The 26,655-nt window shown below is 42.0% G+C and overlaps 2 protein-coding genes across 3 annotated transcripts; one reads left to right on the top strand and one right to left on the bottom strand.

Annotated features, from left to right (window-relative positions):
* Positions 1–75: 75 nt before the first annotated feature.
* Positions 76–20,294, top strand: LOC117727164 (kinesin-like protein KIF3C). Of its 2 annotated transcripts, XM_034527262.1 has the most exons (9): positions 120–2,102; positions 11,387–11,488; positions 12,789–12,911; positions 13,204–13,212; positions 14,731–14,849; positions 15,449–15,565; positions 15,883–15,991; positions 17,158–17,303; positions 18,139–20,069. In XM_034527262.1, exons 1-9 carry the CDS (start codon positions 678–680, stop codon positions 18,224–18,226), a joined length of 2,238 nt encoding a protein of 745 aa, XP_034383153.1. In that variant the 5' UTR covers positions 120–677; the 3' UTR covers positions 18,227–20,069. The 2 variants fall into 2 exon arrangements, with proteins under 2 accessions (XP_034383154.1, XP_034383153.1); XM_034527263.1 differs by lacking the exon at positions 13,204–13,212 and having other exon boundaries at positions 76–2,102; positions 18,139–20,294.
* A 1,107-nt stretch (positions 20,295–21,401) lies between these two features.
* Positions 21,402–25,417, bottom strand: LOC117727165 (toll-like receptor 5). The gene is made up of 2 exons (XM_034527264.1): positions 25,262–25,417; positions 21,402–24,794 (listed from the first exon to the last, which is right to left on the bottom strand). Exons 1-2 carry the CDS (start codon positions 25,307–25,309, stop codon positions 22,914–22,916), a joined length of 1,929 nt encoding a protein of 642 aa, XP_034383155.1. The 5' UTR covers positions 25,310–25,417; the 3' UTR covers positions 21,402–22,913.
* Positions 25,418–26,655: the final 1,238 nt, after the last annotated feature.

The following is a 26,655-nucleotide window of genomic DNA, read 5'->3' as shown; positions in this document are numbered from 1 at the left end:
TGTTCCACTCCGCAGTGATGTGGGGTGTGGTATTTGAATGACTGTGTGTATGTATGTGTGTGAGTCTCTCTCTGTGTGTGCGTGTGAGTGCGTGTGCGTGTGCGCGTGTGTGTGTGCGTGTGCGTGTGTGCGTCGCGTACAGTAAGGGAAGCTCAGTTTCTCCGCACAGACGGAGAGCCGCAAGCCCACCTCGGAGCATCAGTGAGCGGCGGACAGGAGGATGCGGGACGGCGGTGTAGCGGATCTACCAGGACCATATGAGTGGGACATCTGAATATGTTGTTATTGTCGGCATTGCAGAATTTTTTTTTTCTCTCCACCGAGTGAATCCGGACGCGGATCTGCAATGGAGCGTCGAGCCAACGCGTGAGACCTGCCGGCCGTCTGTGTATTTGTGAGCTAATATTACAGACAATAAGGAAAGGGAATTAGCCATTAGACGTAGTGGCATCTTTCATGAATAGTGTTGGTTAAAGGAAGGCTGTGTTATTTGGCACTGGAGCTATTTTATTCATGATATGATCCACTGAATTTGTCATTAATGATTTTCAAAAATCAATGGTTTCACAATTCACAGACAGACAGGCGGCTGATTAAAGGCATCATCGGCAGCCTGTTTTGAGTTAGCTGATGTAGATTGTCCCTTTGTCGCATACAACAAGAAACAGAAGCCAGTCATGTCGAAAAACAAGAGCAGTGAGTCGGTGAAGGTGGTAGTTCGATGCCGTCCTTTGAACCGGAAGGAGGAATCCAATGGGCCCGCGGGCAGCATCGTGCAGATGGACCTGCGGCTCGGACAGGTGATCCTCAGAAACCCTCGAGCACCAGTCAGCGAGCCTCAGAAAACATTCACATTCGATGCAGTTTATGACGCAAACTCCAAACAGGGAGACCTGTACGACGAGAGCGTGCGGCCTCTGATCGATTCTGTGCTCGCAGGGTTCAATGGTACCATATTTGCGTACGGACAAACAGGAACTGGGAAGACTTACACCATGCAGGGGGCGTGGATGGACCCGCAGAAACGGGGTGTGATCCCCAATGCTTTCGACCACATCTTCACACACATATCCCGCTCGCAGTCTGATAAGCAGTACCTGGTGCGGGCGTCCTACCTCGAGATCTATCTGGAGGAGGTTCTGGATCTCCTCGACCCCAACCACGGCAACGCCAGGCCCCTGGAGCTCCGGGAGAGTCCAGAGTCCGGGGTGTATGTGCGCGACCTCACATCGTGTGTTTGTAAGAGCATCAAGGAGATCGAGGAGGTGATGAACGTGGGCAACCAGGCGAGGGCGGTCGCGGCAACAGACATGAACGAACACTCATCTCGGTCCCACGCCCTGTTCCTGATCACAGTGGAGTGCAGTCAGCCCGGACCTGACGGGAGGAAACACATCCGGGTCGGCCGCCTCAACCTGGTGGATCTGGCTGGCAGCGAGCGCCAAGCCAAGACAGGCGTCCAGGGAGAGCGCCTGAAAGAGGCCGCCAAGATCAACCTGTCCTTGTCGGCCCTGGGGAACGTGATCTCAGCACTGGCCGACGGGCGCAGTGGCCATGTGCCGTACCGGGACTCCAAACTGACTCGGCTGTTGCAGGACTCTTTGGGCGGGAATGCAAAGACCGTCATGGTCGCCACCTTAGGCCCGGCCCCCCAGCACTACGACGAGACCCTCACCACCCTCCGCTACGCCAACCGGGCCAAGAACATCCAGAACCAGCCCAGAGTCAACGAGGATCCCAAGGACGCTCTGCTGCGCGAGTTCCAGATGGAGATCGCCCGCCTCAGGGCTCAGCTCCACCACAGGAAGTGGAGGACCAAACAGAAGAAGGAGCAGGTGGACGGCGAGGGCTGGGAGAGAGACGGGGATGAAGAGACGGAGGGTGAGGAGGAGGATGAGGAGGATGAGGAGGAAGGGGTGGAGAAGGAAGCGGAGGAGTATGTGAAGCAGGAGCAACGGTTGGAGAGGGAAAAACAGGACATCAGAGAAGATCAATTCATGTTGGCGGATGAGAAGCAGAGGCTCCTGGGAGAGAAGGAGAGGATGATGGGAGTTCTGAGGAAGGAGCAAGAAGCCACCGAACAACTGACCGCCAAGTACAAGGTGAGAGCTCGAGCCTGTGAGTCCAGTCAGTAGCTTCATTCATCCATTCTTGACAAACATAGACAAAATATCAACATGCACAGTTTCACGTGTCATAAAAACACAGAAGACCCATAATGCTCTGCTCAGATTTGACATGGAAGCCACTCATGGTTTCATCTTTCTCCCTCTCGTACTCTCTCTCTCTTTTACACACACACACACACACACACACACACACACGCACACACTAACCAGGAAGTCAGATTAAGGACATGTGGGATTATAAAGTGTGATAATCTGATGATCTGTTATTAAGGGACATTACAATACAAATAGCTTCATATCCAATTACATCTCAGTGTGTGTGTGTGTGTGTGTGTGTGTATCACTTTCTGCTATCTATATTCATTAGGCTCAGTGAAGCCAGATAATAAAAAGAGAGCCAGACTTGTGGCCTCTCGCCACGTAAGAACTAGTTTGTGAGGTGCAGCCTGGTTCCATTTATTGATGCTAAATCTCCACTTGACTACAAACAGATGATGTTCTCCAGCACCATCACCAGTGGTTCCAGTGAATGGCACTGTGTGTTTGTGTGTCTGCATCTCTTTCCCCCCACAGTCTGGTCAGATGTCTCATACGTCCAGACAGGAACTGGTGACCAATGTACCTTAAAATGTCAATTCTCCCTTTGCCCTACACACTCACATACATAAAGCAATCAAAGCTGAGCTGCATTAATGACTTGCTCTGATTCATGGCCATATCCAATAAGTCAATAAGTCAGCCATGCAGAGTGACTTGGGGACTACAGTCCATAATACTGGATCATCAAACATGAGACTACTTGATCAGCATACTGAGCTGCAGAGGCCCTATAGTGAGGAAATGAAGGGAGGAGATTTCTATTTTCAGTGGGCACATTGAAAGGGCATGTTGAGGTTGTATCCCTGCTAGTATCCTCTTTAGCTGCTATCAATTTGGTGATGCTGTGTGCATATGTTCCTACTTTTCCCTCAACCTACCAGAGAGCCTGTGACACCTCCCAAAGCAGAGGCGTGATGGGTAATAAAAAGCCTGTGTAGGTGGTGGTGAAACAACAGAGAGAAAAGTTACACTTTTAAGTCTGGGGAATATAAAATCTTTTTCTAAACACATTATACATTATAGAAAATATTTTTTGATTGTGAAATGACAGTGGATCGTAATCCACTGTGGAGTTCAATTGTTTTTCCATAATTTTGGTGTTCAGGATATTATGGGCAGGCCTGAAATCATGGCTCGATGACGCACTGGAAACATCCTTATGATAACACCTCCTCTATTAGAACCGCAGCCCAATTACTTGTTTCAATATCACAATGTTATCAATTAGGTGAGAGACCATTTTGAAAGTCTTATTTGTGTTGCTTTACCCAGACATTAAACTCATATCTTAAAACACAGCATGCATTGGGTCTGCGTTACATTCTGGTCTATTGAAACGTTGATCGGTTGATCTGGTCAAATGGTCAAATGGCAAAATGGTCGAGATCCATATCAAGCAAAATTATATTTTGTATTTTGACATGGATGCACAGTTTATCACAAGATGGCAAATGTAAGCAAAATCATTTGATATCAGACGTAATAAATCGTGTTCTACTGTTACGCATTACGTCAGACAAAACTCTTTGCGCACGCAGAAATGATTTAGTTTTTTTTTCCTGTAATAAATGCATACACTCAAACAAAAGGTCTAAAATTCATCAGATTGTCAAAAACATTGTGTATCGCAGCGGTAAACTCAAGAGCTGTGTTAACTCGAGTCTTTGCCTCATCTGTAATACGTATGAGGTCTGGGAAAGTCCCACGAGACAGAGCTAATGTATATCCTAAATGCAATGCCATTCACACTAAGTGCTGTCATGTACGTTTCTGCATCTCATATTTCCTCCCATCACGTTGTCCTCCAAAGTGCCTTGAGGCTAATGCTGCTTTGTGCTAAATCATGTGAAATCATCTGTGATTACACTGCACGGTCTTTGTCGCCGTGTAGTTGTCTGATGCTGACTGTGTGGCTGCTGTCAGCGCTGACAAATCAGCAAAAGTCCCCAACCCCCCCGCCGCCCCTCCCCCGGGAGGAAGATGATTAAGCACAACTGCTATTTCCTGCCCTTTGATGCATCAGAAGGAAAACCTGCATATGTTCAAAGGAAATGTTTTTCAAGCAAGACACAAGTTCATTTGTTTATTCTAAGATGCAAATCTGGTGGTCAACAAATCTCATGAAAACACCAAAACTATCAATGTTGTCCAAAATAAAGGCCCATGTTCCTTCATTACCATGAACACACACACTCACTGTAGTTTATTCTCATTTAAGTCATGCCACATTGTAGCATTCGTTAAAAACTAGGACCTATTAGAGTTAGCTAGTTTAAGGCTTGAGGAGGCGGGCCACACAGAGGCTGATGGAGATGTACAAACACATGTTTTGATCTTTTCAAAGCCTTTGGCGACAATATAGATATATACTTCTTTTTTTTTAAATACCACCACCTTTTAAAGGGAAGAGGCCTTTTTCAAAGTGCACACTGAATCACCATATGCCACATGTTTTGATCACGGGTCAGTTTACTATGATTAAATGTGGACAAAGATCCCTTTATGTCCATTTGAAGTCTTAATCTCAGTGTCACTGTTCATGCTCTGAAAGTTTCTTTTTAAATCCCACCTATTACTCCTAAACACATTTTTTCAAAGATGGTCTGAGAGGAGTTCTGGGTATTTTTTATTTTTTATTTCAATAGGTCAAATGTTAACATGACATGATCCTGTATTAAACAATATAGTCCATAGTCCATAATACTTCATCATTTACCTTGTGATCGTGCAACATTTCCATTCTAATCAATCAGCACCGGTTCTGCTTCCCTGTGATTGGCTGAGAGCAATATTTGCTGACCAACCACAGCGTGCGGTCTGGGGGTTCCATTTTTGTCTCTGCTCTGAAAACCAATGAGAGACAGGTTGCCAGGCAGGGTGACAGTTTGAGAGAGAAAGAGGGCCAGCGAGTGTGTCTGGCTGGAGACATGAGCTCAGAAACTACCAATTATAGATAAAATCATTGAAACCCTTCTCCCTTTTCCTCTCTGTGCCCACCCTCCACACACACACACACACACACTCACACACACCCTCCACACACACACACACACACACACCCACACCCACACACGTAAGTGGGTCAGGAAGCAGCCTTGTGAGCGGTGTTGGGTCAGCTGGTGTTTCTGCAGGGTGCTGTTAGCTCACTGGCCTCCAAGGTGCGGCGCTCCATCTGTGGATTCTGTGTTGCAATGTTGCTGCAACTGTTGTTCAGCTGTTGTCTGCTCTGCTGGAGTTGCCTCCAGGTTTAACTCACACGCGGGGGTGGAAGTAGAAGTATTGAGATCCTTTACTTAAGGAAAAAAAAGAAGAAAAAAGTACGCATTTGAATGTTTCTTTTTTTTTAAACAATGGATCTGGCTGATAATTATTTTTTACAATGATCGACAGGCCGTTTGGTTTTTTAAAAATTGTGAAAAAATTGAGAGATGCCGTCACAATTTTCCGTCTTCCGCACATTTCAGCAACATCCCAAATATCTCCCTTGAGACGATGTTTTACCACCTTTATGCTCCAGTGTTTGTTCTGTTAACTTTGGCATCTTTTGAGCTAACACGTAAATATGTGAAGTCTATCTCTTAACAGTGTTTCTGTTGTTATGAACCAGTCAGCTATCAGTGGAGTCACTGTTGAGAGGTTCATGCTGAGCAGCAGCTTCCCATAAGGACCTTCCAGTGGACTATTCTTAGACCCACTCTTCTGGGTAAAAACTGTAACGTCTAGCTTCTTCTTACTGTCTCTCTGTACAAAGATATCTGAACTGTAGACCCTGAAACATGCTTTTATTTTGTTACTTACATCTCAGTTATGTGCTCTTCATCTGGCATTAAACGTCTTGATTAAAACTCAAGATGTGCTGCTTTGTTTCTCCATCCCACATTCTTTTTGTTTGTATGTTTCTCTACCTTCTTTTTCTTTCTCTCGTTCAAGTTAATTGTCCTATACGTGTCATTTACGACAGAGGTTATTTATTGAAGCAGGTTTACTTTCTGTGAATCTGCGTTATCTACTATTTGGTTTAGCATTTTCTTTTTTGCTTTTCTGAGAGTGCCTTGTACCCAGGGAGAAAAAAAACAGGAAATTATATTAGCAGCTCTCATGCGTGTGAATCTAATAGCATGAAAATATTACAACGCCTCCATGGCAAGCTGCCCAGATAAAGTCTGTTTTGTGGAAAACACTGCCATTTCTCCTTGATTTCTTGTAATCTTTTCATTTCTTTTGCAAAAAGTCAAACATAGATGTTGCACAAACAGAAGGAGGGTAACTCGGCCTGGAGCAGTAAGATAATTAAATCTTTCAACTGAAAAACAATTGTATATACTACTGTGGATACTATTTTGACCGTAAATGCATTTTCTAGTCTTTGCTGTCTTTTGTCATAGGAGGGAATTGCATTAAGGGGTTAGTGCATCCTGTAAACTGAATGCATGGTCAGCAACAATGCCAAGTAGCACACACAAACTCACACATGCATTCATGCACACACACACACACACACACACACACACACTGCGTACATATCAGCTTTCCACAATATACAGTAGACGTCCATTTAAGCCTGCTGATTGTATTTAACCCCCCTCCCCCCACCCACATATACATACATGCATTACATCATGGATAGAATGACTGTTTCCTGTTTATAAAGCCGACTTCCTGTGTAATTAGAGGAGGGAAAAGGCTGGCCTTTGTGTGTGTGTGTGTGTGTGTGTGTGTGTGTGTGTGTGTGTGTGTGTGTGTGTGTGTGTGTGTGTGTGTGCGTGTGTGTGTTTGCTAATGAACAGAAAGAGCTCATCACTGCTCTCCATCTTTCAGCATGGAAGCCACAACCACTGAATTATGGATGAATCAACTGTGTGTGTTTGTATGTGTGTGTGAGTGAGTGTTCATGAACTGAGCATCCAGTCATGTGATCAGTGGAGAAAGCAGAGCCAGACAAACAAGCGCTTGCTTTAGTCACTGCAAGTCCTATAATATTTTATGGCCCAGAGGTTACCACTAAGTGGCAATATTGTTTTGATTACACAAAATATGAAAAACACATCTACAAATCAAACATGTAAAGACTTTTAAGTCTCAAATGAGCGAAACACAAACCTTGTTTTTGTCCTAAAGAATACTCCACCAATTCAGCATTGCATTCCTAAAACACTGAAAGGGGACTTTTGTTAACAAAACAATAATTACATTTGAAAGGTTATATGAACCATGGTGATCATGGTTAAATTAAATTAAAGCTAAACACTCTTTCTTGATCCATTTATCCACCCTGACCTCCTCTGCTTGTGGACTTTGCAGCTCCATAACTATATTCATTTCCTCCTTTGATGTTTCGAATGTGACAACAAATGTGGCATTTTGTCCAAGTCTGTCAGTTGTGAAGAGTTTTTAATTTTGTTTACAAAAAAATATCTATAATCGCTAATTTGAATAAACAACATAATAATAACTCATCTTACATATGACTTGTTTCATTCTGGTGGGATAGAATAGTGTTTTTCAGGTTCATCTGGGTTCATTCTGGTCTTACATTGAGGTCCATCGATTGCATGTCACTTACTGGACCTCCCTCCTATGTTTGGTGGATGCAGGAGATGACTGACACTGAGTGAATGGTAATGAGATTTTAGGCTTTAAGTTGTGGCTCCTGAAGTGGTTTCTGCATCGACCGGCACTGATGAAACAGAATGAAACAGATCCTCAAAGACAACCTGACATTACTTCCCTTTTTTCCCTACGTCTGTCTTTCATGCTCAGTGTCTTGTGACATTGCCCTCTCTTCTGCTTGCATGTCTCTGTCTCTTCTCAGCAAGCTCCCTGTCTCTCTGCTGCACACACGAGAGCGGTTGTCGTCACATTGTATTTATAACACGGTGGCTCCCAGCAGGCCCCTGGCCTCACTGTGATTGGCTGGCTGATGCGGTTGAGCCATGCTCAATATGCAACACTTCCCATTCTCCTCACTTTTCCCTTCAGGAAAGGGATCAGTCACAGTCAGGAGAGTTTGAGCATGCATTTATGGCCAGATTATACATATGCTCACAAATATGCCGGTTGACACACATATGCACACGCAAGGTCCAGGAAACGTGTGATGCATTTATAAACGCTGCAGTCTACAGACATCCTTGCAGGCTTTCCGTCAACAATCATGGAAGACACGAGAAACAATGAAGCCTATGCCACTTTGTTGTGGGAACATACAGCACACCACAAGCCGTAAAACCAGTCCAACATACAACCCTGGGAACGCTTTCTTAATTAGTTAAAGAAGCTCTGAACCATTCCGCAATGCCAGAACATGCGACTGACGTGTGAAATAATTGAGATTCAGACAAAATAGTTGGTTCTGCAGCGACGTTTACTCTTTTATCGAAGTACACTTGCATGTAAAATAAGATTCTAGGATTATTAAAACAAGCTCAGCAAACCAACATTTGATACATGTCACAAACCCTTCCTAACAGCCAGGTTGTTGATTGTTCAGACAATTACAATCAGGGTGTCGTGACCTAACGACAAAAATTCAGCCCAATCTAAAACATATTCAAGTTTTTGTCACATCTATAGAAGTTATTTTTCTAAATGTATCCACAGCGTTGACGACAGTTAGAGAGCACCTCCTGCACCAGCCTGGTCTCACCCCCAGGGCGTCAAATACCGGCACAAGGCACCCTTTAGCGTCTGTATGAGACGCACCAGGCTTTCAGCTAACTCCAAGGTAAACCCAATCGCGTCATTATTAGATGAACAGAGCAACGGATGGGAGGGTGAATGGGGCCAACAAACACAAGACATTCATTTAGGAGACCAGCGTTCGTTTCCCGTGTGAAACCCAAAAGTTGAGTGACTTGGACAGATTTTATGTCATGTGGTGCTACGATGCCAAAGTTATGTCACAAGCGTACTTATTTGAAGTAGTTGTGTTGCCTAAACCTAACTGCAACCGCTTCTCAATGTTAACCCCGCTCAGACTTTCTGCGTCACGATACTACGCAAAAGGCTTCGCCGGGGCCTTCTGTGACCTGTAAACATGAGGTCATGTGGCACAGACGAGGAGATGATTGCGTTGCCGCATGGTAGACCATGCAGAGAGTTTAAATCTATCAAAAGCACCGACATACATTGTTAGACATTAAATCTGCTTTATTGATTGAGTATATGAGAAACCAGGACAAAAGGTTTATAATGACATTATGAAGAAACTGAAGCTCTACTGTGACCTTAAGAGATCATCAGACATCCTGACTGTGTGTGTGTGTGTGTGTGTGTGTGAGAGACACAGTGAAACTACTTAATAACAATGGCACATATTCTTCAGATAAAACAATGATTCTTTTATTTTTCAGTAATGTGGGATCATCATCTGCACCACGTGATTTCAACAAGGATTGGTGGAAATGATAGGAAAGTATTTGTTTCCCCGAAACAAGTTCGGAGAGAGCCTGTGGTGAAAGGGGCAACTCGATTCTTTTTGTCATCCGTTTTATGAACAAAACTGCTGAGGGTGAAGCCATGTTTAGAGCATGATGCTCAACTTTTACGAAACCGGTTTTCGGAAAGAAAGAAAAAAACATTGCAGCTCAAATTCAGTGCAAAAGAAGAGTGCACTTTGTTTTCTTGTATGAGCTCAATGCTAGCAGGGGATATGTTCAGTGTAACAAAACAGTGCTTGATTTTAATTGGGTGTTGCTGCATTTTCTGAATTGGTGCAATTAGTTTCTTGACATAACTCCATGAACCCAGTGAGACTCAGAGTGGATGTTGTTATCTTTTACTGATGTTAAAACATGAATAGGCATTTTATCCACAATAATGGCATGATGGATGTGCCCGGTGAGGCATTGAGGGAATTGTAAACGTGTCGAATTCTCCATTTAAGTCATAAAAGCCTGTATGTAAAGGATTCGTGTCCATCCAACCGGGGATGCATGAGAGTGAAAACCTGTGACATGAATAAGCCCTTTAATGAAGCTGAAAGAATATGACAAAACACAAAGAGCACACACACACACACACACAATACACAAAAGACAGCTCGAAACAAAGAGTCTTTCTGTAAAGACCTGCTGCAGACGCATCCTCTCTGAAGGACTCCACTGTACTCTCTGCATGAGTCTGAGAGTGTGTTTTTGTGTATGTGCCAGTAATAAAGAACGTATAGGCCGTTGACACACACTTTCTTTTTGTATAAAGTCCTGAGACTGGAATGTGGTCAATACAAAATGGCCGTGGCCCCTGTTTGCCCTTCTTGGGCCCCTTTTTCTCTCTTTCCCCTCATGTTCTCTCCCTTTCTTGTCTCTCACTATTTTTGATTCTCCATGTTCATTTCAGATGTCTGGCCTCAGGACACGCAGCAGTGTGTGTGTAAGATCATATGTGTTTGATTCACCTACAAGACACATTGCATCACTGTGACCTCAGGCCTTTAATCTCCACGGTAACCAAAGGCGCTGTAACCAGAGCCATGAAATGATGACGATTCTTCTTCAGATGACACACACACACATATTCAATTATTAATCTGAAGATCTGCATATACAATATTAATAATGTTATACACGTGCCTGGTATATGAAAGGTTTAGAGATCCTTATTGTTATAATTTGTCCCGATGAAAGCATGAATGCCAGTGCTAAATGTTGTTGCAATCCATCCCACTGATATGTCACAAAATAACACAACTTTGTCCTGCTTGTGGCGCTAGTTGAAAAGTCCGGAGATCCCCAAAGTCAGTGGGTTTCATCCTCTGAGGAACATCAATGTCTCCCCAAAATGTGTCATGGTAATCCATCTAATAGCTGTCGAGATATTTCACTCTGGATCAAAGTGGGAATCGGACACTTTTGAACGTGATTCATGTCTGAAGCGCTACAGAGTTTTAAGCCAAGCTCAGCTTGTTGTGGGATGGTGTCATCGTGGACGTTAAGCTGCCCACTTCCAGCTCCGTCCGCCTCGTCAGCACAATGTCTGCACTGACTGCAGCTCCCACACACACACAAAACTCACAGAGACGTAACTGTTCGGTGTGCAAATGAACTCGAGAAAGACACTCAATGCACGTCCTTTGAAGACACCGTAGCTGCTCCAACGACACCATACAGGTTTTTCCTTCCTAAATATAAATCTAAATATTCTTGTTTGCTTTTTCTCAGGCGATGGAGAGCAAGCTGCTGGTTGGTGGGAAGAACATCATCGATCACACCAACGAGCAGCAGAAGATGCTGGAGGGGAAAAGGCACGAGATTGCTGAGCAGGTAAAAGTGTGTGTTGTGTTGTCGTGTCACGGCCAGTTCAAGAGAGCTGGGAAAAACAGGCACAATCAGAAGGTTTAAAATGAAGGGGGAGGTTTATTGTTGGAGAAAGTGGTTGCTTAACAACAAACTTAACAGAGCAAAGTCCAGGTTACAAGGTCCTCCTCTTTGTAGTCGTCTTTATTCTTTTCCTCCTCCTCCTCCGTTCTCCTACCAGCTCCTCCTCTCCATGTGTGCTCCCCTCTGTCTCTTATGAGGCTCCCAACCCTGCCTCAATTAGGTGCCTTAAGCACCTGCAGCTGGGTGAGTGATGACGCAATCTGGGAGATGTGGTGTCGGCAACGGCGGCCATTTTGTGGTGTGGCCGCTGATCCTGAGTGGGAATGTAGCGCCCCTCCACGACCTGTACCCTTGTGATGCCACAGTATATATAATTCAAATGAAATTCAACAAACTGGATTTGATTAGATACTGTTGAAAAATAATGGTTAGTGGAATCATAAAATAATGAGGATTTGACGTTGAGAATATCAAGCAGGCGGCAACCTGCGGTTCTGTCCAGTGAAGCCAATAATGAAGTGTCTTAAAACTTGCATTCTCGGACACTCCTCCGATTGCAAAAATATATGTATGTATGTATGGAAGCCTATGAGAAAATGACTCACTGGATTTATTCCCTCAGTAAACATTGTAAACGTGAGTTTATGGTCTCAATCGCTAGTTTCTAGTCTTCTTCAACGCAGAATGGCATTCATTTAGTAAATTAGGGCGGGCTTACTGCGACTGACAGGTCGCTGCCGCAACCAGACGTAAACTTCGTCACTCCTCCACATTCCAAACATGGTAACTCCTATTCATCGGTTGCGGTAAAGAACAACATGGCGAAGGCCGTAATCCAAGATGGCGACGGCAAAACCGCCAAACTCGAGGCTTCAAAACGGCAGTCCAACAACCAATGGGTGACGTCACAATGTCTACGCCCACTTCTTATGTACAGTCTATGATATCAAGTGGTATTTATTTGTATTATATTGTAGTATTTTTTTTCTATATTGTAATACAGCTGCCAAACACATACTTAGGCTCTCAGCCTAGTTATTAAATGAGTACATATTTTTTATATTTTTAAATAAAGAAAATGCCTGTTTGATGTTTGTGGATCGGAGTGTCTGTGTGGAAAGGAGTGTGACGATACAGTTTTCAACAGCAGAACTTTGGAGTTCAGGTTGACCTGTTTAACACAACGGGGGGAAAAAATGCAACCGCAAACAGCACAAGGTGACATTTTAATAAATGCTTTCAGACACGCAGCGAGAGGGAGATACAGCAGCAGATGTTGGTGCGGGACGAAGAGACGGTGGAGCTGAGAGAGACTTTCACTTCGCTGCAACAGGAGGTGGAGGCCAAGACCAAGAAACTCAAGAAGGTGCACGGACACTTTATGTACATCTGTGTATGAAATTCTGAAAAATGATCTTGTACACAAACACATTCTCATACACACTCACGTATACATGTAGCAAGTGCACACACTTTTATAAACAGAAGACAAACAGACACATTTTTACATGCACACACATTTCCACCTTCCTTTTTTTCCCCCTCCTAATGTCAGTATATCCCTCTTTACCCCTCTTTGACCCCTGACCCCTGACCTGGATCCCAATGGCCCCCTACCCCGGACACATGCTCCGTTCGGGCACACACTTTACTCTCAGTACCTCAAGGTTTGTCCTGCCGTCCCCTCCTCTTTGCCGGGCCCCTCCCCATTCCTCCGTCACTTTCTCTCTTGGGCCTCTTCACGCTTCTCACGCTAACCTTCTCAATCTGTCTTCCCTTCCTTGTCAAATGGCCTCAGATCTGCCAATAGATCCCTCAGCAGCAAACCCTCAAACAACACTCCCAACCTTGTGAACCCCTCACCCCGCTCGACTCGCTTCCCAATTCGCTGCACGGCCAGCAGGACTAACCCCAAACAACCCCATGTGTGTGTCTGTGTCTGTGTGTGTGTGTGTGTGTGTGTGTGTGTGTGTGTGTGTGGATTGACAATTTGATTAATGACCCTGATGCCCTAACGTGTGCCATGTGCCCTTCTCTCACTGCATGGTGCCGTCTCTCTGAGGGAAAGAAGGAGGATAAAGATTAGATCTGTTCACACTGTGGTTTCCGAGCTCAGAGCGTTCCTGTTAATGTGCACTTGTTGAACACGGTGGTTGTGACAGTCATGGAGCCTTTCTTGGACTTTAAAGGCTTTGGAGTTCTTTGTTCACCAGTAGTGTTGTTTTTTTATATGTAATAAATAAGTAAGTAAGAACATTTGCTTTGTAAAGGTTTTACAAGGAAGCAAATATGGATACATTTTTTTTTTCTAAAGAAAAACAAAACATTAAATATTTGTTTCTTTTACAAGATATTTGCTCAGGGCACCTTTGAACATTTTGAAGGAAAGGCTTCAGCAATCTTTTCCATTTCAAGAACATCTAGCAAACCTGCTGCTCTTCACAATCGATATCACAGTGAATTAAAGAAAGTACAAATAACTATTGTTCACCTGGTGCCTGTTCAAGAAACCAGGTGAACTTTACCATCAGTGCTCTATTTACAAAGTGAATGAATAAGAATTATTATTATAGAATAAGAATATTATTAGAATAAGGCTCACATAACTATATGACCACTAAACACCTGACACACACACACACACACACACTAGAAATCAACACGCATTTGAATCATGAATACTGCTGCACATTGTAGTATTTAGAAATTCATTTTTAGGGACAATTGTTAGTTGAGCTACTTTAGAGATTTTAGAGACCCCCCAAAATGTAGCTGTTGGTGCTTTCAGGGTGTCTCACGTGTCAATCAAGGGGTCCGGGACCCCCCACTCTATTAATATATATAAAGAGAAGTCAGAATTTTGTTATGGGCCACATTACTGTATTGTTTTTGAAATATTCCAATTTGTATCAACAAATACAATAGTTTAAAGCCTGTGCAGTCGAATCATGAAAAGTGTGAACGTTCAGGAGCACAGCGGGTAAGAGGAGGAATGAGCCGGAGAGAGGGAGGGCTGCTGTGTTGCCGTGCTGCTATTGGATGCCCTATTCTCCAGACACCATTGCATCCAGTGCCTCCAGTGCTGTTGCTACGGGCAACCAAGCTCCAGTTCATCAGCGATTCCGCTGCACTGGGCAACATCTCTCCTCCTCACCCGCTCCGTTTGCCTCTCTTTCTCCTTCTAGCTGTATGCCAAGCTCCAGTGCATCAAAGCGGAGATCCAGGACGTGAACGACGAGCACGTGAGGAGCCGACAGGAGCTGGAACAAACTCAGAACGAGCTCACCAGAGAGCTCAAGTTCAAGTGAGTCGGCACAGTCAGCGGATACTCTACGCCTGGAGATGCTGACAGAGAGGAGATGCTGAACTAATGGATGAAACAGTCAAATGCAAAAAATACAATATGAGTTTAAACAACATTATGTTTACTCAGTATAAACAACAACTCAACAATGTCTCATTTATGAGCATTGAAACTTGAACTGCTTGTTTGTTCTCGCGCGTTTCTCGTTTGTTACTAATGTGAAAATGTGTGTTAGACTTTGTCCAACTTAACATTTTAGACACAAAAGGAGAGGAAGCTGGAGAGGAAAATCTGCTTCTTCACATTTCGATATTCACTGTTGTGTTGACCAATGAGCATCGCCTGCTAGTGGGACATTCAGGCCAAAAGCAATGCTGTCTTACAAGGGTGCAAGGGGCCGATGGCTCCAGTCCACCTGTGTTTGACATACGTCACTCAAATAATATGTTGATTATCACAAAGTAGAACAACTATTCTATACCACTAGAAAAATAGACATAGAAAAGAAGAAAAAAAACAGTCCAAATAGAGACAAAAAAGAAAGAAAGAGCACTTTATTAAACTCACAATTTTAAACCCTTTGTGTTCTGCACATGCAGGTATCTGATCATAGAGAACTTCATCCCTCCAGAGGAGAAGAATAAGATCATGAACAGACTGACCTTTGACCCTGAAGAGGATCAATGGAAGTTTCAGCCTCTTGTTCCTGCTGAAAGGTCAGTGTGGGTTTTAGACGTTGGGATGTTATTCCCATCGGAGCCATCGGGTGCATATAATGGACTCAAAAATGTGTTAAATTTCAGTCATGGTTCACGACCTTTTGACCTTCCTGCTCTCTGTCACTTGTTTCTCTCCTGTCATTCTCCACTGCTATTACAGCAAAATAAGCCCTTTAAACAGACTTTAAAGGTGATGTTATGTCACTCACAACGGGAGAGAAAGTTGCATCATATTTATTTTGTAGTAGAGCGTCATGAAAAGGCCTTTTGGCCTTTTTGACATTGATTTCTCATTGAGCTCTTCCCCTATCCAGTAAATCCTCACAGATGAAGAAAAGGCCGGCATCTGCAGTTGGTTACAAGCGACCAATCAGCCAGTATGCCAGGGTTGCCATAGCGATGGGTGCTCACTCCAGATATAGGGTAGGTGTGTGTGTGTGTGTGTGTGTGTGTGTTTGTTCAGTAGTTCTGTGTCCTCATGATGAAACTGACTGGATATCAGCTGTGGTTTATAACAAAGATGGGGTAAACTAAATGTAACTAATATATATCACTATGAAACTTCACCAGTTGATTACTTACTATATAATAATTAGTTTTAGTATTACAAGTTTTCTGAAAAATATTGAAATGAGACGTTTTATCAATTAGATGCTAATTTGCACACTTTTCCAAAAGAGAAATCTGAACATTGGATAACGCTAGTTATATAATATATGGTGTCATATTGTTGAAATATTCAAAAGAGTTTATTAAAGGAATTTGGGATATCTCTATTTATCACTCCTTAAATCAGAAATGACTGTCAAGCCAGTCAATTTTCACCATGTTTTTAAAAACAAAATGTTGTATATCAGGTTATGAATGATACATGAACAAACTCCTCTGTAAAAACATTCAGAATATAGATAGGAATGAAACTGGAAAGTGTGCTGCATGTACGTGCTACTGAAGTGTAGATCATCTGAGAAAACACTAACTCAGAGAAAACAGCCTTTTAAGATATGTATTTTAAAACTCTACAAATCTTGTGGACACTGCAGGAGAAAAGGGAAAACATAATAATAGTAAAATAACAAATATATATCCCCATGAAACTCCCCCTGTTGGTAACTTACATTAAGATAAGAATTCTTTTGTTGAAGTTTTCTGAAATTGTATGTTTAAATGTGTAAATGAAGCATTATTTAATGCTAACTTTGAGTGAATTGAGGATAAAGAATTGAGGATAAAGACAATGATGGGACATTGGCAGCATGTGGAAAGCAATAATCAATTATACAACATTAAACTGTAGAAAATGGAGCGAAAGGAGCCAGCCCAGAAAAAGCTTGATCCCCTTAATATTTAACCTGAACAGACGGGATTTAAAATAATTACTTTTAAACCTTGCAAAGCCATGTATGTGATAGGAAGATTATTTCTAAAAGAGATTTTGCAGCCAGCTCACTATAAGTCAACTGCTGATCAGACTGAGATTGCACTGGTGAAATATACCTGTGTGTGTGTGTGTGTGTGTGTGTGTGTGTGTGTGTGTGTGTGTGTGTGTGTGTGTGTGTGTGTGTGTGTGTGTGTGTGTGTGTGTGTAGGCTGAGAACATCATGTTTCTGGAGCTCGACATGACCCCTCCAAACTCCGCCTCCCTGGATCGCTCTGCGCAGTCGGAGCAGAACCAAAGTCAGTCTCTGGACAACTCGCCCACCAAGGACAGAGGCGTCCGCAAGTCTCGCTCCTGGTGAGCCTGAACCTGCCCGAGCCAGATGTTACCCTGACATCCTCTTCTAGGATTGGCTTGTCACACACACTGTGCTGTAGCACATCAAATACGTTGTGGTGCTTGTTTCTTTTTCATTTCTCTTTATTAAAGTTTGTTGTATTTGTGTACTTTTATCTTTTTTTGTTCTTTAAAAAAATCATGTTTAATAAGTTTGAGAAAGCAAAACTTTATTGTTTAACTGCTCCAGTACACATCTTTAACCCACCTGTTTATTGATCACATTTGAGAGATTTTTTGCCAAAAAGTGATATATTGTTCCACTTTAAAATATCCCACTCAGTGCATATCCTGATCACAATCATTTAAAAAGCTAATTTAGGTATCTAGTTTCTAAATGAAAATGTGAATGTCGGACGATATATTGTTATCGGTTCTTGTTTACTCTTATTACTTTATGTTCAGTGTCAATCAGACTATAGTTTAAAAAAGATAGCTATTTTTTTTATCAATATATAAATATATCAATATTCCTGAAATACCTCCACTATTACTTATAGTATCCATTTAAACAAATAAGACTTTGTGTAGGTGCAAAACTTGCTTTTACTGTCCTGTATCTGATTAGTGTAAATGGTTTAGAGTCCCTGAATGGGATTATTCAGGATTAGCCACACCCTCTCTAGGCGATCCTAATCTGATGGTTTATCCCTCATTTGCTCAGCAGTCTGTGATCTCAATGTTGCTGAATAATCTTATTAACCTTGTTAATCTAAATCGTATGGAAAAGGCAGAGATTATGCACTATCCATATTTTGATTTTTAATTTCTGCGACTTCTTGTTGTTTTTTTACAGGTGCCAGACCCCAAAATCCATCACTTCCTCCTCTTCCAATGTCTCCTTGGCAGCATGTCACACTGCCACACCTATGACGGCGCAGTAAAGCTTTAGTGAAGCGGATTTCTTTTTTTAAATTATTGTTATTTATTTCATTCCTCCACTTCCTCTTCCTTTTTTTTTTGTCTTTCCTATTTTGGCCAGTGACCCTCTTAAACACTTCGACAGCTGGGACACAAACACAAACCTCCACCTGTACTGAGTCCCAAGAGGTGATCAACTAAAGTCGGAAGTGATCTACAGGACAGGAAACTAAATAACCTGATGAACCTCAGAAACTCTATAAAACACAACTTCCTGCTGCTCTACGGATGTAAAGACCCACCTGAACCCCTTCTTTCTTTGCATGAGCCTCAGATCATCCTTTTAAAACAACTGGCTGCAGTGCTGTACTGCCCAGACTGTGTGTGTGTGTGTGTGTGTACAGGGCTGTATGATTGCCTCTTTGTGTGTCTATTTGTGATCGATACAGATCTGAAAGCTCACAAACTGCTTGAATCCCTACCAGTGTACATATTTTATGTGTGTGTGTCGTCTGTTTTCTGTGTAAAAGGGGAGCCAGTTGGATGAGACCTGATGTAACATACTTTATGATGTGGGCTGTTGTTGGTCAGATGAGGTGCTCTGAAACCTGAATGATGACTTTTATCACACCTGTTGTCTCTCATTATTCCTCTTTGTGTCCTCCACAGTTTCTGATTTTAAAGCAAAGCCTTACAATGATCTCATTCAAATGAAAATGGTTTAATTCATACCAGGTCAATGAGACAATATTGTACATGCTGTGTAATGCTGTACACAGTACAGCAGGTATTGCATTTTACTGTCATACCTGCTCGACTTGACTGGCTTGTTGTTCAGACAGCAGTGTGGCGTGTACAGTTTAGTGTCATGGGTTCTGTAGTTGCTGGAGGTCAAGAGCAGCAGGCAGTGGGTCAGTCAGACTAATTATCACTGTATTATTGATGCCACATATCCAGTTGCAGCTGAACCCCCCCGATAGACACGAGAGAGCACAAAGCAGTCATTTACCAGTGTATAGAAACTACATTTATTACCGATTGACCATTCTGTTTGACAAGACTTGAGACGTTGGTGACCCTGAACGTGCAAAATGTTTCATGATCCAAATATGCCATCCATGTCATTGATGAACAGGGATGAATACTAAACATAATAATTGATTGTAAAGAATGTAACATGTAATAATGAATAGTAAAAGTTCCCTGAGCACAAGGGGACATTTTTCTAAATGCTTCTTTTGTCAAACCAACAGTCCAAAATTGGAAGATTTTGATACAAAAAAGGGAAAAGCAACAATTCCGCCTATTTGATAAAATAAAGCCAGAAGATGTGTCACTATTTGAAATTTAAAATGGTTTCGTAATCGTTCAGCAATTGCAGTAGTCTACTAAAATAATCCAACAGTACTATAAACACAATGGGGAGGAGATGGCAAAGAACCCTTTCTGTGGTACACTTTGCAGTTGCTGTTTTGAGTGATTTTTAAATCGGGGCTAACCTACTTCCTTCACTGTCTCAACCGTTTACAGATGCACACTGAGGGTTTTATGTGTTTAGTCATCGATTTCTGGGTTCATAATTGACCCAGTTTGGGCACACAGTAAATGTTTAAATGTTGTGAGGCTTCATGAAGATGTGTCTAATGGAGGTTAAATTACATGCATACCTTTAATGAAGTGAAAGATTTGCCACAAAAGGAAGTGATTTAGTTGATATACAGTATCTATACGTATGAAAGAATATGTTGTACATTTATTTGTGTATCTATCAGGCCACATTTCAAGGGTGCTGTTCTTCAGAGAAAGACATTAAGATATTAATTCAAGCAAGAAATAAAAACATTGGTGTCTGCAACACTGAAAAGAACCTGAAATGTTTATTTGCCTGGTGTGTAACGCAGCATCTGCCTCAAAATATCCACGACTTATTATCTACATTTTAGGGAAGACAGTGATACAAGGATGAAGAAGATTTGCCTCACAATATTTAGAAAACAAACGTTTATTCTTGGCTGTTTTCAAATCTCTGTTGCCTCATTTATAAACATTTGGTAAAACCAGTAAAACCATTTATGTACGTTTCCCGTCTGTGTCAAGAATGTCAAATATTGTATAAATGTGTCTGTGTGGGGGAGGATGCCGATGGAAGAGGGGGGAGGGACGGCTGGATGCAGGGATCCAAAGACAATCAGGAAATGACTGTGGAGGCGATGGATACTGAGCCTGTTTCCATGGTAACCTGCCAGTGAAGGATGTTGGGACGAGGAATAGAGAGGGGAGGGGGGGTATCTATGTGTAACACAGTGGTCCAGAGGAGCTAAGCTCAAGAACAAAAAATAATAAAGACATTACAGGATCAGAATCAGGATCCGATCAATCATATTTAAAAATATCTCTAATCAATAGCAACATATTTTTTAGGTCGTTACGTGTCAAGAGCAGTTGTATTTAATTGTATTTCGTTTCAATATGATTAGTGTTAACTTCATTGGAGCAGAAGCTTTCCTCCTGTAGTCCAGATCACATGAAACATTTAAGATACAAAATGCACACGATCAATACTGCAATGATGCACATTTTGCAACTATGAGACTATGAGACCCACATGCTCCAAAATATGACACCTTACAGTAAGTCATGGGCTACAGATCAAGTACGGCATTGTGGAACCTACATGCACGGAAAGTCTGCATCAATACAACAGTTCAGTGAAATAACTGTTATTTTATTTTGTGAGACTAAATCTGAAACTATTATTTTCATTATTGATTAACTTTTTTAACATTTTTAGCCAGCTAGCGTCAGAGATCCAAGGATGGTGTTGTTCCACCACTTTGGCCCAGACTGTTGGATGGATTGCTAATATTTTATTTATTTTTTATAATCCTTGTTCCCCAGAGGATGAATCCCACTGACTTACAGTTCTCTGGTTTGCTATCTAGCGCCACCATGAGGTTGATATTTGTAGTTTTGAGTGAAATGGTATTACAACAAGAATGCTGCATGACTTAAAATATCTTCCCTCTAGCGCCATCATCAGGGCAACATCAGGCCAACATCTGTCTCCGTCGACCAAATACCTTGGTGACATTATATTGTGTAGTTTTATCATATGTAGAATTATTTATGATTTTAACATTTAAAAATATATATATTGATGGTTTATTTGTGGAAAAATTAAACAATGATAGTAAAATATTGATGTAGATTTTTTATTAATTCACATAGACGATAAACGTTGTTAACCCATAAATGAGACGTGTTAACATTTACCAGTATGGGAAACAATATCATTAGTCACAATACAGAATCCAACTTTGGAAAATAGAAGAAGCTTGTGAGTTGTTCCGAAAACACTTTGCATACATTACACAGTGATGACCTCATTCCCTATTTACAGTAACTCCCACTGATCAGTCCTATCCAGTTTATAATGGATCATTTATTTCATTTTTGTGAATTGATGAATCCCTATTTTTCCCTAATTTATCAGAGGCGACGCAACTAAATGCTGCATTGCTGCACATTGATTGGTTTGGTATTGTTTTAAAGGAGCCATTCAGGTGAAGAGCAGCATTGAGGCAAACAGCCATGACTAAGTGGGCTGATGCTGCCCTCTGCTGTAAGAGGAGGAAATATCTTCTGTTCCACCTCCAAGCTTACTTCCATCCGGAAAATACCTAATATCAAATATTTATAAAGAAAACCGCTTCTCAAATAAACTTGAGTTTTATATGCTTATGAACATTGGACTGAAACCACCAGTCGCACAGATTAATTGATGTGGTATGAGAAGCAATAAACACATTATCTGTCATACTTTGTACCTGATAACAACCAGTGTGTTTACAATTGGTGTTATATGCTTAAGATCCCATTCATTGTACAGGTTTAAGTCAGGCCAACACTAATTGGGGGAGATGCACAAAGTGAAGATGTTGTGCAGTGAGACACGGCTGTAGTGTCAGATGAAGTCCGTCACCATAGATTTAATGCAGACGTTGCAAGCTAAATTATGCATGAATGCTCGTCTGCTGGTACAGTCCGAGTGGGAGGGTTACATTCGAGATGGATCTACAAAATAAAGTTGTCTCTTTCCACAAAGTCGATGAAACGTTTGATGAGATCAAAAATATTTGGAATCTTCAGATCTCAAACAGACACCTGTGATATTGATAGTCTCTGGTTGCATTCCTCTAATTCCATGTTAAATCCTCAATTTTGATGTTACTGTGTAAATTTTATATGCCAGGCCACCAACGTGCCCTCCTCTTTGTTTACCTTTTAACGCCTCCTAGGAACCCCATGTTTAACGTCACAACACTATGAATTGTTGGTAATTGTTGATTTGATCTTGTTGTTCCTGAGAGAAACGTTGATGGTCATATACAGTGATTCAGTGATTAGTCATGCAGAAGAAACTACATTATTAATTGGTATCACGGGTCACAATAGATAAAGTTGTAAATTTATTATTTCATTTAATTAAATCATGGAAATTACAACGTACAATTTTGTTTTTATACTGTCTGAAAATGATTAACATGTTCCTTTACAAATGTGAAGTTCTTTCAGAGATTTCATTATCATTTAAAAAAATTCCGATCATACAGAAATTCAACAAATCAACATGACATCCCACTTGTGTTTAATTCCCTGTGATTCTCTAGGTGTCACCTTGAATGGACAAACACACTTTTAGTTGCTGGTTTACTGCTGTGTAGTCTGAGCAGAGAAATCTACCACAGGAACCTGATAGAGACCAGAAGGAAATTCACACCTGAGCTCCTTAGCAGGACTAAGAAGGGTCACGTTGGTCTCGTTCAGCCAAGTCAGGAAGCTCTTCAGGTCTGAATCGCAGTGGAATCGATTCATTTTCAGGTCGAGGAAGCTTAAAGATAGAAAAGTGTCGGGGTCGGGGGAGGCTATGAAGTTGTTGGACAGAATGAGCGCTTTGAGACTCTTTGGTAACACATCCGGCCGGAGATAGGTCAAGCTGTTGGATGAGAGATCCATCTCCACTACTGAGGTGAGGCCCTTGAAAAGGCCCTGAGGAAGAGACTGAAGCGCATTGAAGCTCAAGTTCAGACCCCTCACATGTCCAAGATTGTCAAACAGACTCAGGCACCTCCCCTGAGACCACACGGACTGCAGGGAGCTGCCGTGAAGATCCAGAACTTGGACATTATTCAAACCAACTGCTGAAACTCGTCCACCGAGCCTGCACCATCTGATTGTGTTTCCTCCGTAAAGGAGATGCTGGAGGCGCTTCAGTTGAGTCAACAACTGATTAACGTCCCCCAGGTTTGTTAATCTGTTGTCCTGAATGTCCAGATGCATAATATTACCGGCAAAGCGTGTGAGACTGCTCACTGACGTCAGTTTATTGTCCTTCAAATGCAGATAATCTAAGCTCGGGAGAGATGCGGGGAAGTCAAGGTCTCGCAAAGAGTTTCCTGTTAGATATAATGCTTTTAATTGTGGAAGTCCACTAAATGAGCCAAAGCCCAGAGCACCAATGTGATTGTAGGACAAGTCCAACACCCTCAGGTTTGTCAGAGAAGCAAAAGTGTAAGAATGAATTTCCCCCAGCAGGTTGTTTGACAGGTTGAGCATTTTTAAATGTCCTTGAAGACCTTCAAAAGCATGTTTGTGTATCTGATTCACTCTGTTTTGGGAAACGTCAATAATGTTGACTTCTTTCAGCGGACTAAAAACCCCCTGTTGCAAAGCAAATATCCTGTTCTTAGACAGATCCAAAATACGGACTGAGCTGTCATTCAGGCCTACAAACGTACCGCGGTCTGGATCAGGAAGATTGTTGAAGGAAAATCCTTTACCCATGTGTCCTGACAGTTTGAGATGGGAGATCTTAGTCCCCTTAATGGCTGTGAAAAGCTGCTTGGACTCACCCACACCCAGCCTGTTGTGGGATATGTCAAGTGTCTGAAAGGACATTCCTCTGAAAGGATTCCCACATGCCTGCCAGTCAAAATGTTCATGAACCATGGCCTTAAGGTGAACAGAGTCCAAGTTTAGGACCTCGAAGTCCTTTCCTTTAAAACCAGCCAGATCAGACTCACATATTTTGTCAATTTGGTTCAGCTTGAGATTCAAAACTTTCAAATGAGTCATGTTTGTAAAGAACATTGAGGGCTGGAGTCTTTTTATCTTGTTACCAAAGAGGTCAAGAGTCTCTAAGGAGGACAGTGGCTCCAGGTAGTTGTCCTTCAGTATGGACTCTTGGAGCGAACAGTAATCCAGGTAAAGGTTCTGCAAACCGGACAGTCCGGCAAAAGCCTCCAGCTCCAGTTGAAGGCCGACGTTGAAGCCGAGCACCAGCCTCCTCAGGCGCCTTTGCCCACTGAAGGCGTTATTCCTGATCACAAGAGGCACATACTGTCGCCCAAGGTCCAGCTCCTGCAGCTCCTCCAGGCCCGACAGGGAGGTGGAGTTGATCTCACGGATGTGGTTCATCTCCAGGTACAGGTGGGTGATGTGGGGCGGGAGAGGAGGAACCCAGCGGAGGTTCTGGTGGCCACAGTTGGCTACAGAGCCACTAATGAGGCATGATGGGAAACACCCCGGCACCTGAAAGAGGACATTTGGTTTAGTATTCTATTTTACTGTAGAGCTCATTCATTCTTCATCTTCTTGATCATATATCAAGTCTGAATAATTCACAAAAGCAATACATTTTCTAACATGTAATAACTTCTGGTTGGTGTTAGTAGCCTATTCTAATAGAAGACTTAATCGCATCTATCTACAGCCCATAGTTTTGGTCTGTTAGTCTCCACAAGATTGAAATACTAAATAAAGATTTGTAATTGTTCATACAAGTGTGTCCTCTTATATACAACCCTAATAAAGAAATAATCTTCTCCACTTTATTTGCCCCCACTGCCAACAATTTTAAACTGCACGTTAAATTTCTTTATTGTTTAAGTAAGTGCTGAACGAATAAACTTACCTTATCTTCTAATTGGAGGCTAATTTCTTTTCACAGAGTTTCAGTATAAATATTTTTTTTCATTTCCATTTATTTTGTTACCTACCTGTAGGAAAACAGAGATGGCAACAACCTGAAGAGTCAGCGGCCACATCTTCACACGGCTTGAAAGAAGAAATGCAGTTCTTGATATTTGATGAAATAAAGCACCAGTCTCTACTGCAATGTGAAAATCATAGATCCATTGTGCAGAGATTTCTGTTGGCAGCCTTTTTATCTGTGAGTGCTTGCGTCACTTGTGATTCTGGTCAGTAAACATGACGCTGGTTGGGGTTTCCCTTATTTTTTTTGTGCCAGATTTACATAAGAAAGGGAACTACGCTTGCATGTTTGCGGTCCTTCGTTGCTGCACTGATGTTTTGTTGTTGTGTTTTTCAGGTTTGGATGGTACCTTGTCTGTTTTTGTGATGTTGCCAGGTTGGATTGTTGTTGCCAACATTGTATACGTGGTTGAAAAGATGCTTTAAAATGTAAATAATATGGATTTCAGTGGAGTTCTTATGTGAAGTATCAGAGACGTCTAACAAGAGTGTAGTTTTACAAGAAATAATAAAACAATGACATGGTTTGCTATGGAAATGTTCACTTATGTCTACAGCATATGCTGCTTTATCATTAGCCTTGAAAAAACAATTTATTTCAGTCACAAAAAAAACATTATAAATACCATAAATATATGGGAAGTGTATGATTGGGATTGTGTGTGTGCACTATAAATATACTGAAGTTGAAGCCTAAGATTCTGAATTCTGCAACGGCTACAGTGCTAACAGAGCTAACAGTGGTTACCCAAGGGGGCGTGGCTAAATGACCAATCCTGCATGACCCGCCCACTCTGCCACTAAATGGCTAGCACTGGTGGCCTTCGTTGGTTGGATTTTCTATCGGTTTAGGCATGAGTAGTAAGCTTGGTTATGGTTAGGGTTAGAATATCAGGGCCAATCAGATAGGATTATTAATGCCTATCAGCTGTAACAGCTGTAGAAGCGCAGTGTGGAGCTGTGGCCATAAGCTAGCCAGACCGGCTATGTTTAAAAAGGCCCAGAGAAGCTTGGTTAACACAAAGGGAGAGCGACTTCGTTCTCAGCCCAGGGAGACACTAGCATCCACTATATATTTCCATATACAATAGTTGTTTGTTGCTTCATAATTTTTGATTATATGATTATTCATTAATATGTTAATAGATGTAGATCCAATAGTGTCCGGAGTGTGTAAAATGTACAGCACGTTAATTCAACTTAAGAAATGACCATGTACTGAACATATTTGTACACAGACAGACTTGAAGGCAAACCATTTTTGTCACAGGACATTTCTGATAGTTAGTTCTCTCCCTGATATTTCTATAGTTCCTCTCGTGCAACGAATGAATTGCACAAGATATTTTTCTGCCTCTTCCTCTTTTAGATATCAAGGCTTCCTCGAGCTTCCCATATG

This window comes from Cyclopterus lumpus, chromosome 24 (genome assembly GCF_009769545.1).
Source record: "Cyclopterus lumpus isolate fCycLum1 chromosome 24, fCycLum1.pri, whole genome shotgun sequence".
In the NCBI taxonomy this organism is placed as follows: domain Eukaryota; kingdom Metazoa; phylum Chordata; class Actinopteri; order Perciformes; family Cyclopteridae; genus Cyclopterus; species Cyclopterus lumpus.
Note: the sequence above shows the minus strand (reverse complement) of the source record. Positions and strands in the feature narration are given on the sequence as shown.

Excerpts from the sequence above, each read along its gene's own strand:
- LOC117727164 (XM_034527262.1), top strand. The coding sequence starts at position 678 with ATGTCGAAAAACAAGAGCAGTGAGTCGGTGAAGGTGGTAGTTCGATGC. Across the intron at positions 2,103-11,386 it reads AACTGACCGCCAAGTACAAG|GCGATGGAGAGCAAGCTGCT; the intron begins GTGAGAGCTCGA and ends GCTTTTTCTCAG. Across the intron at positions 15,566-15,882 it reads CCTCTTGTTCCTGCTGAAAG|TAAATCCTCACAGATGAAGA; the intron begins GTCAGTGTGGGT and ends TCCCCTATCCAG.
- LOC117727165 (XM_034527264.1), bottom strand. The coding sequence starts at position 25,309 with ATGTGGCCGCTGACTCTTCAGGTTGTTGCCATCTCTGTTTTCCTACAG. Across the intron at positions 24,795-25,261 it reads CCATCTCTGTTTTCCTACAG|GTGCCGGGGTGTTTCCCATC; the intron begins GTAGGTAACAAA and ends GTCCTCTTTCAG.